The 11,434-nt window shown below is 34.8% G+C and overlaps 1 protein-coding gene across 6 annotated transcripts in view; it reads right to left on the bottom strand.

Moving 5' to 3' along the window:
• Positions 1 to 1,116: 1,116 nt before the first annotated feature.
• The window catches only part of RPS6KA5 (ribosomal protein S6 kinase A5), an 83,382-nt gene continuing 73,064 nt past the window's right edge, over positions 1,117 to 11,434 (bottom strand). For all 6 annotated transcript variants that reach the window (XM_075151266.1, XM_075151270.1, XM_075151272.1 and 3 more), the window contains 4 exons: positions 9,010 to 9,201; positions 8,242 to 8,401; positions 7,079 to 7,242; positions 1,117 to 6,104 (listed from right to left, as the gene is read on the bottom strand). In XM_075151266.1, the coding sequence (XP_075007367.1) occupies positions 5,865 to 6,104; positions 7,079 to 7,242; positions 8,242 to 8,401; positions 9,010 to 9,201 (756 nt within the window). In that variant the 3' untranslated portion in view covers positions 1,117 to 5,864. The remainder of the gene's footprint in view (positions 6,105 to 7,078; positions 7,243 to 8,241; positions 8,402 to 9,009; positions 9,202 to 11,434) is intronic.

Here is an 11,434-nt window from a genome sequence, read left to right as displayed (position 1 = left end):
TCCCCCTTTCTTCTCACTTTGCTGTTGTTCCAAAGACTAGTCTACACTTGAAAGCTTTTTTAGCATAGCTGAATGTGTCACACAAAATCACACCCCTAACTGATGTAAAATGTAATTGGGTAGATGTAGTTTATCAGCAAATATCAGTAATATATATGTATATTTTGAACTAAACTAGCTAAAGATAGTGATTACCTTTCCCAGCAGACTACTTTTGGTTATTCACAAGGCCTTAGCCTAAACCCTTAGATTTTTTTCTTACTTATGAAAAATAAACCTTTGGTCACAATCACACTAAGACAATTACGTATTTAAAAAAAATCAAAAAAAACCAAAGAAAACCACAACAAAAAGGAAAATCAGATGAACATAAATGAGATTACAATTTTAAGATTTGAAGCTTGATTTGTTGACAAAGTAGAATTATCTTTGTATTAAGAAAAATGCAGCAAGTTTGCAATCAGCTTGCAGTTCCATCTGTGATAGGTTTTTTGAGCAGTTCCTGAGCAATTAGAGTTCTGTTTTTCTCTGCTTTATTGTTGTCATTTCAAAGGAAGTTAGCAGACTTCTGCATGAATTTTGTGAATACAGCCAGACTGGTTGCCAATTTTAAAAAGTGATTTTATGTGTGAATAGTATGGATTTCCTTCTACCTCTGAATAAAATACTAGTTTTCAAAAATCATGGCATTATAGCATATTAGGTATTGCAATGTTTCATTACTACTTTGGATTAACTATGAAATCAATTAATCCAGTGTTAACCAAAATGCCTTAACTAAGCTAATAGAACACTCTTATTTCCCCGTCTCTGCCGGATGAGAGGTGATACAAACACCAGAACCAAGAAAAGGGTGGAGCATGTGGCCAGAAGAAAGTATCAGGAATGGCCCTGTGGGTGACAGTAAGCTGTCAGACCAGCCCATACTATCTCATCTACCTAAACACTTACCATTGATTCCCAGGCAGTTGCAGACTTCCCTTTCCATCACACAGACCATGAAGGCTGTCAAAATACATGGGTTTTCTTCAAATTTACATTATTGCAGGTGTCTTACATTTCTCCATTCTTGCTGCCTCCGGGCACAACAAAGACGACTGCTCCAGCTGGTCTATGTAATTGAAAGCATCACTTTATTTACTAGTACAGGCTACAGGAATCACCCTCAGTTTTCTTTTCTACATAGATTTTGGATGTTCAGAACACCTATTAAATGACTGATATATAAAAATGCGGAATGGCAGGCGAGAGCTAGCCAACAGCTCTGCATTTCTTATTTTTTTACAGAATCCAGTGCCCTGTGGGTCAAAGAAGCAAACTGAGAAGTATTTCTCACAAGTAGACAAAGATCAAAGCACTTTTATTTCTTTACAGCAGAAACAGCCACGTTATTTCCTGTTCTCTCAATCTAGAATATTCAGTCAACTATCTTAACTGAAGGAAGGCAATGTCATGTTTCACAATGTAAAAATCGGAGCTGAGAAAGACTGTCATATACGGGGGAAAAGAATGAAGACCACCAACTTGGTAAAAACAATACTTGAGATATAACAAAAAATTCCACCTGAAGACCAAAATGTCATATAAAGATACACATGTGTAGACACACACACACATACTCACAGACCTGCAGAGTTAGGAAATGTGGGTGGCAAGAAAGCTTGCAATTCAGTGTCAGTGAATATTACACACACACGGAGATAGCGAGGGGAGAAATTTACCCCTGAAAATGTCTTCTCAGGAGCCTCTCACCTCTGACTTCCCATAACCTTCTTCCTCTTCTGTGGTAGCCCCCTTGTCTGGTCCTCTGAAACCGTGTGAGTCGAGAACTCATTTTTAAATACAGGTTCTTTTAAACAAGGCATATTACTTTAAATTGAGGCCTAGACGTGCAATACAGCATGTGTCTACATACATGCACATAATACATGCACATATTAAAAATGTAAGACACTTGTGCACTACTTCATCACAACCAATAAACATACATCATCATTCTGTGAATATTTCCTGCCAAGAATTATTCCGTTCCTGGATGAGCACTAGGGAACATGGCTGTGCATGTACCCTTACCTTGTTCAGAAAAGTAGCCATGGAAAAGGGCTGAGAAAATATGTACATCAGCAATGCCAACTTGAAAACTCAACCCATTCTGATGCAATACTGTATTTTTGTTACTCCCTCCAAAACGGTTCAATAAAGCATTTTAATAAAGTTTTTTCATAGCAGTAAGCAATACATATGCCAAATGCACTGACCCTTCTATTAAGAAACAATAAATATTTCAGCTGCTTTTCCTTATATAAAAGTGTAGAAATTTCACTAAGCCAGAGGAACAGTAAGTCACGTTACTTCCTTTGTAAGGCAGAATTACCTCTTAATTACTAATATTTGTGTTTCTAAAAGTATTACAAGGAAATATAGAATATCGAGTACTTTAAAGATTAGATTAATAACAACACTAGTTATTTAAATCTTTACTGATAAGAAATTTGATTTTTCAAACAAATCTGCCCACAATATTGCTGACTGCATTACATTTCTGACAGTAGAGAGATATAATTACCAGACATTGAAGCTGCTTGATGCATAGCAGCACTGTGAAGGAAACTTAATCTGAGTATAAGCACAATTTATAGTCTAACACCTCTTTACCAAGACAATATAAAGTATTTATAGTACTAATGAAGATTGGCTTGTACACTTCAGATTTGAAATAGTGGTATGAGTATGAAAAATTGAGCCATGGTCTTTATATGATCTAGAGTGCCAGGTTGGGCAACAGGTTAAGCTGAGACAACATTGTTCTGCCAAGAGCAACTAGTCTCCTGCAGGGACATCTGAACAAGAAGTAAACCTGCTCTTGAGCTGCTTAGTTTGCAACTCAGTTTTAATGGAGATCAGCAGTTGTTTATGTAAAGCTGATCTAAAAATTCAGACAGCTTAGTGTCAAACACACCTCCTCAAGAGCTCTGTTACCTGGAGGCTGCAGAAAATCAGAGGTGATAAACATTTCAGCTACCCCAGGTAACTGGTTCAAAGCAAATGCAAGGCGACACCTAAATGTACTTATCCCTGCCAAAAAGTATTACCCTGGTTTTAAATTTTTATTTAAAAACTACTGTTAGAACACAAAGAGGACACAGAAATAGTCATCTATAAAAGTTGTCTTTGATACAAGTGATGTATTCTAATAATTTCAGTCTCACAATAGTCTCTCAAAACCTGTGTGAAAACAACTCTGACAATGCAGCCATTATCTCTAGTGTTCAGTATCTTGTGCAAGCATTCTTTTTTCTTGTTTCATCAGTTTGTCAAGCAACAGTTTAAATTTCCCAACAGGGAAACAACTGTACTGTGTTCCTAACTTTAAGAAGTTATTTCAGCTGAGTCACAATATTCCAAATCCACCCGGTATCCAAAAGTTTCTTAAACTTAAATGAAATCAAACCGAAAATTTCTTTTTTGTTGTCCTCACCCTGAAGACAACAAATTCCAAGAACTCCTCAAAGTGCAAACTTTACAAGCAACCTGTTCTCCATCCTCCCAGTTTACTCATACCGTCTGCATAACAAGTATTAATGGTGGATTGTTTGTTGTATTTACAGCAAGTTTATTGGGGAGAGGGAAAGTATTCTTTTTACAAATGAGCCATGTTCACTGTTGAGATTACTTCCAAAGAGAGCATTCAGAAAGCAAACCTGAATATATTACATTGACAATTATTTTTCAATATTTTAACATTGGCCACTTAAAATTGGTTGTGTTAGCACATATACTGATCTTTAAATATACTACTTCTACATAAACAGTGCAAATCTCAATATTCACATCAACCTGAAATTAATGCTGCAATTACTGTTGACATTCACATCAAGAAAGTAGTAAAATATTTCACATGAGCAATTCCAAAACCTCAGAATGCCATTATTAAAGAAACACAGAACAAACATGATGGGCTTCAAAGCCTTGTTTTGATACACACAATCCCTGTAAACATGGATGTATTGTATTTGTCAATACTGATATCTGATAGAATTCTATAAATAAAACCACTGATATAAACAATTCCTATAACAGTTTTTGCATAGGGTTTGGATTAAGGTTACTTTAAGATAGAGCAAGCTGTTACCAAAATCCCCTAGTCAATTAGTCCTCCATCACACAAATTTAGGCATATGATTAACTTTACACAAGGAGTCTCTCTGACTTCAGTGGAAACTTACACATGTAAGCATTTGCAAAACTGGAGTCATCTTTAGCACTTAAGTCACCCCTAGTCATTTAGAATACGAGCAATAAAAGAGCTCTCCATAAATTTATAAAATATGCTGATTTAAAAGTTTATGCTGATGTTTCTGTAAGTCACATTTATGATTCCAAACAGTTATGTACATACTATACTATCACAGTAGGAAATACTTCACTGTAGAACACCACAGTGAACAAGTTGTGAAGCACAGTGTTCAATATAATTTCCCTTTAGTATTCCCAGTGCATAAGTTGTTAACATCTACACTACACAAGGTGCCCAGATCTAGTATTTGTTATATACAATGTAAAAGCAAGATAGAAAGAGCTTTGCAGTTTAAAGTAAGGAATGAAAACAGTGGGTAATATACAGGGATTCACTCCTGCAAAGTACAGAATTCTCCTTCACAATGACCACAACCACCAAATAAGGTGGATTTCAGGTCATTCAACCCCGTAAAACAGTGCTCAGCACCTTGTAGGAAGAGAGATCTGAGTGCACTTTATTATAAAACATCTCCTTTTGATGTTATAAAGTGCAAAAAAGAAAACATATATTCTAATATTTTACAGTCACTATTAAACTGCCATATTTGCACAACGCAAAATTCAAATAACGTGGTATACATTTTGTATGGACCCTATAATAACAAATGTTGAAAGTGGAGGTTTTGCATCTTTAAAAAAATCTTCGTATTTTAAAGTTATTGTGTAAATATAAAAAGAAAATATAAATTATAATTAATTCTTGAAATAGATATTTTAACATGTGACCATTTTCCAAAGCATTCAATATGAAATTTCACTTTCTCTTATAGCATTACATTTTAGAATCTGTAAAACATTTTAAAAGTTAATAAATTCAAAAAGTAGAAGTAAAAATTATTGTATCACAGTACTAGACACCTCACCTTATCAGACACCTTTTACCCTTGATGTTTTTTAAAAATTAAATAAATTAAAAAAAAAATCTAAAACTTATATTCCCAGTTGTTTAGAACAAGATATATGGAGTTACTTTTTAAAACAATATAAGAGTTCCAGAACGCTTCATCTTGCACTTAATTCAAATAAATGGGATAGAATGTAACCACAAATTTAAAAGGCCTTGAAGTACTATACTGCTTTGGTGCATTGTACCAATGATTCCTTACATGCATGAAGAATCAAATTCTTTGACATTCTTCACAGAGTTGGGTAAAAGCAGAAGATCCAAGAGTTCTATACATGTTACAGAGCCCTCCTTCCTTTGAACAGTGGGGAAGAAACTGGGAGGAGGATTCTGACACTGAGAAACAGTCTTCCTCCAAGTTGTACCACGAGCAGCATAGCTCCTTACCTTGAGCTTGACTGCATGCTAGGAATTTAGCCCTAAGAGAATACAATGTTGGTTGTATAATAGTATTATACCATATCCAGTGATACCAAACTTAATGCTAAAAAGAAATGTATTGAAATACAAAGCTAAAAACGTATGATTGAGATACATTTTTAAAACAACAGACATATTGCTGTAGCTTGTAAGCCACAGGGAGAAAGGGTCGGAGAAGACAATATAAGTACTACCAAGTTTATAACCACTTAAATCTTCAAGACAGGATATTCTCTGCTTTTCAGTCAGAGAACTGGAAGATAGTTTCTGGGTTATTGCTGTCTGTAGGGTTTGTTGGCTGCAGTGTCTTTGTAGGTGTAGTTTTACCATGAGAATGAGAGGAAGAAGAATGTGAACTTTCACTGGAGCTGCTACGTGTCTCTGTGCTTGTACTTGTTTTTTTCATTTTCCTTCTCTTTGCAAGAGGTGCCTTGTCAACATTCTGGAGACAAAATCCTTCCCTTTTGTACTTGTTAAAGGCCTGTTTAAAAATAAAAGGTAATTCTAAGCTTTTCAAGAGGTTTAAGACATTTTATGGCTCGTACCTTGTTATAAATGTTCTATGGTAAGTTGTAAGATAAACCATAATCTCTTGACAGATCCGTACTAATTCTTATTGTAGCTGTGACAGTAACTTTACTAGCCTTTACATGTATTTAAAAGCCAATACATAACACTTAATTGGCACGTTCCCCTTCTTGTTCTTTTTAATTTAGAAGTATTTTTTTATTAAGCCTTAAACCTCTTTAAGGCTATATTTTCAGAAACTACACTTATTTAAATTACAGTTTTTCTTTCAGCCCAGATTATGTTGCATTATTGGGACCTCTCCAAGTTAACAACTCCTTTCTTTCTCTCTTCTTGGTAGTAAGCGTCTACAAGTATTTCAGCATAAATCTGCTCAATTTCAGTTTATTCTCTGTAGAAGGAATCATGAGAATCAACACTATGTTTTTATAAGACACTTGCAGTTCAAATATTTTTAGTAAATATACAATGGTAGACAAGCAAGTCCATTAAAAAAAGTATCCATGATATTAAAAACATGAACTAGATATGTTCCAGAAATTTCACCTCGATTTTGTAACCATACGGACAAAAAGGCAAACAGTTACTTAAGTTAAGTAGAAAGTTTCTTCTCTTTTTTATAGAAGTTTGAAGACCTTTTAATAAATTTCTCTAAGAAACAGACTATTTCTGATAGATATTGCATGAACAGCTGTCTCTCAGTCCCCAAAACTCCATTAGTATAAATGTCTTCAAGAAATTTATTCTTGCATCATCATTCATGTTTTCACTGTACTCAACCATAGATGTTAGATATGGAGGAAAAAATTGCAGCTATAAGCAATCACTGAATTATAAGGACAAATACATATTTTTAATTAAAACATACAAAAATCTAGATTAACACATTACAAAATTTAGCACGACATAAGATTTCTTAGAACTTACATGAAAAGTGGCTTTGACATATGTATGCACCGCAGCTCCTGAAGAGCCTAAGTTATCAGGAGTCATTAGAGGGTTGGATGACAGCTGGCTGCCATCCTGAAGCCATTCGTTGTATCTCAGGCTGGACATTTTAATTCTTTTGTTTGGATCCACTGTTAGAAGTCCTAATAGAAATATATTACATTCTCTTCAGTTGTGAACTATTTATCTTCTTTTAATAGAAAATGCAATTATTTTTTAAGAAAATCTCATGCATTGCTTTTATAAGTAAGTAATGACAATATTTATCCTAGGTATGCCAATATTTATCTTAGATAATGCTCACACAATGTTATACTATCATCCGCTCCAGAAGAATCATTAAATGCAAGAAATTGCTATTTAACTGTTTAGTAACTCACATCTCTTTTCACACAAACTCACAACTACCAAATGATTTCTTCACTTAAAACCTGTCTAGGATGAAGTTCAAGAGAGTAAGCCTCAGATTCTCTGCATGATCCACTGAAGTCTGAATCTGGAGATGCCTACATTTTTGGCACAAAAATTCCTTACAAGCCTGCTTCTTCTTTCTTCCACAGAAATTCAGAACTCTATCTTAGTAGAATTAAGATTGGTGTCTTATCTCATGCTGAAAACATAATTAGATGCTCAAAAGCTTAAGGGGAATCGAAGCATTGCAAACGCGAATGAAGCAGCTCAGAAATACAGTAGTCTTGGTACACACATTCAAAAACAGCCGAAGGAAAAAATTATAGTAATGCTTTCATTTTCTGCAAAAGCTTAGCTTTTAAAACATTTATCTCAACCTGGTGTTTTTACAAAAGCAAAAATAACATAAAAGAAAAACTCTGCTTTTAAATGTTTCAAAAGCATGACTTCACTTTTTCTGAAGCTCTTCAGTTACTTCTAACCCTGCTAACCTTCTAACAGCATCTCACCACATTAGAAAGTTTTCTGCTAGGCATACAAGCAATTTGTAATGCCATTCTGATGTGTCCACCTTTACCCATAACTTGCATTAGGGGTCAATACATAGCTCAAGCTGTGGATACTACTCTGTCAAGTTACTCTGATCACAGCATCCAGATATTGTATAGTTCTCTAAATTTTATCTTTTGAGATAAAAATAGAAGGTACATGAAATATTTGTGAATACATACCTTGAATTAACTCTTTAGCCTCTGCAGAAACATTTTTCCAAGCTTCTCCTTCAAAGGAAAATTCTCCCTTTTTTATTTTCTTCATAATTTCCAATGCACTGGTACATGTTAAACTTTTGTCTTGAGACTGAAATGGTACCTGTCCTGATAGCATTGTATACTGTCATGAGAACAAAAGCAGTATTAACAAACACAGTGTATGTACTGACAACCCAATATTACTAAATACGGAGTGCTGTTTGCATCACCAGCGCTATACAATAAAACTTTGACTAGCATAACTTCGAGGCTATAAAAAATTTAAAACATGCAAGACTTTCTCTGGAGTCCTTGTTAGAAAAAACATTCATATGTTTCAGGAAACTATAAACAAAACACAATGATATTTCTACCCGGTTTATATCTATTGAAATTAATTTTCTGTAAATCAGAATGCAGGCTGATTCCTTCTCTGAATTGAAACTGTAGGAAGATTATATGGATGCCTGTAAAATCTCGTAACAAGAATATCTCTTTTTAAGAACGAGATTGTATCAAGTATTTTTTCCATTCCCAGAAATGATTAATTAAATTTACTGCTTAGGAAAAAAAATCTCCACCCCTGGAAAACATCTGTATTTGGAACCTATTATTTGTGCAGCACTATTTTCACCTCGCTTGAATTCAGCATCTACCCAATTCAAGTCTGAAATTGTGTCAAGTCCTTTGCATTTTAACAAAAAGTAAATACATACAATAAAGTTACAATTAAAAACCTCTATCACTCACCAAAATGACTCCCAAACTCCACAGATCACAAGATTCATCATAACCATTGTGATTGAAGAGCTCTGGGGCAGCATAATGAAGAGTAAAGCATGGAGTCTTAAGAGGCTGATTATCAGGTGGTTTTAAACGAGCAAAGCCAAAATCAATTATTTTTATTTCCGAATTATCAGTTTCATCTGTAAACAATAAATTCTGAAATGCAAAGACAAAAATCAATACCAGCACTGGCTAGAAAATTGGTTAGAATACTTAATAGTTTTTTTTTTCCTATGTTTATTACTACAGAAAACTTACCATTATCTAGAGAAAAGGGGAACTGGGAGACACTGGGAAAAAAATGGAAAAGTAGAAATGACGGTACTCTGGGATGTAAGAAAATGTGATGTGTTTATCTGCCTCCTGTATATCTGCAAGTTAGGATAGTTCTGTCTGAGATTATTAATGAAAATGGGTATTTAGCAGAGAACAGTCAGGAAAATAATTCAGGGAACACTGCCAAGAAAAACAGCAAAGACATCAACATTAATGGAGAATTCCCTTCTTCCTCAAACAAAAGTAAATTTTCTTAAGCTTCCACTTCCTTCTGGCATGTTGCAAATGACAGCTTTCTTGTGTGTGGAACACTTGTTGCATGTCTTGTCTTGTGACCGAATAGTCTTTGGTCCTCAAATGGTAACACACTGAAGCCATACTGCCATGAGCACAGTAATGCAAGAGAATAATTTGAAGCAAAGATTGGTGGACTAGAAAGTGCACCAATAGCTCAGTAGTTCTACTGACTGCTGTCTGGCATGGATCTCAAAATCAGTATAGATATGCTTTCTGGAAAAGATCTGGGACCAACTGGCATTCAAGCACTGAAAGTCACATAGCAGTCCAACTGCAAACCAATGCCTACTCCTTACACCAAGGTAAAGAAACTTTGATACAGTAGTGCCCGAGAATTCCAGCTTTACAGACTGGAATGTGGCATCTCGGACTTGAGGACAGACAAGTTGTTAGCAGTTTGGAAGAAGATTTAAGATGATCTGTTCTTCTTTTCCCTGAGTATTTGTATTTGTCAAGAAAGATACAAGAGTGAAGCCAAGTCTTAGGAGACCTGGCTAAGGCCAAGATGAATTATAAATGATTTCTACTCCCCCCTTAAACTTCTGAGAGAAGAGAGCAAAATTTTGCTGTTGCCTTTGCTATTTAATCTATGCAATGCTAGAAGAAGTCTCAGTATTAGAAATCCTATAGCCCTATGTAATTTTGACTCAAAGTCATTCATTTAATGAATTTCGAATTCATTAAGAAGGGGAAAAAAAATGATTGCTAGACTGCAATCAGATCAATAAGAAGAACCTGAGAGCATTCATTACGGATAAAAGAGAACAGCTGCTACAAAACAGTATTTTTGCATTCTGTACTGCTATTGTATCTTAATGCACAATAAGAAAAGTCAGTTTTCCGTAGTAAAATATTGTGCACAATGGATCTGAAGGAAGCCTAATTTCAGCAAAAATACTAATACAATGAGGATAGGTGATAAATACAATCATCTTTTTTCTATGGTGATGCTATATAGCCAACAAGTAAATAAAGAACTGCAATAGCATTGGTTTAAAAAGACCTCCTTTCTTAAGGCAAAAATGAAACTGGTTATGTATAGAAGGAAAGGTACAGTCCAAATGTCCCAAGTTGGGTTCAGACTACTGTGTTGATTAGGTAAATAAAACGTGTTTCACAAAACCCCACACTTAAAGTTATATTCCACATATATTTTAAGGATATATAAACAACATTATCTCTGCCTTGGTATGTTTTTCTCTAACATGTTTAGAACCCAGTTTACAGATTAATGATCACTTCACAGAAACAGTCCTCAAATCCTCTACTGAGAGGCTCCAAATGGTCACATATGCTACATGAATTCTTTATTTCTGTGAATTCTCTATTTTCTATCCAGTACTTTTCCTCTGTTTTGCAGAGCAATATATGTGATCTAAGCAATATATGTGATATGTGATCTAAGCAATATATGTGATCTAAGCAATATATGTGATCTAAGCAATATATGTGACCTTGCTTAAACAGAAGAGTCTTCTAGTTCATACAATTAAAAAAAGCCTCATCCTCAGTGACAAGTAACCAGCCATATTTTTTAAAATAGACTTATCAGTATCACATTAGATGTCGAAGTTGAACATCAAACAAATCTGACTGGAATTGTTCGAAAAGCAACAGAATTTCCTATATACATCTTTTTACAGAAAGGTGCACTAACCACATCTATATTGGGAAGCCTGCATATACCATACCAAGTTCATGTCTGAACCTAAAATAGTAACTTTCAAACCAACAAGCAGGAAGGAGACAGTCTGGTTAGTCCAACTTTGTGGAGGCAATGCATTCTGCAAGGTGTTTGCTAACCCTTCATTACTCG

Source organism: Calonectris borealis, chromosome 5, assembly GCF_964195595.1.
Source record: "Calonectris borealis chromosome 5, bCalBor7.hap1.2, whole genome shotgun sequence".
NCBI classification, from domain to species: Eukaryota; Metazoa; Chordata; class Aves; order Procellariiformes; family Procellariidae; genus Calonectris; species Calonectris borealis.
Note: the sequence above shows the minus strand (reverse complement) of the source record. Positions and strands in the feature narration are given on the sequence as shown.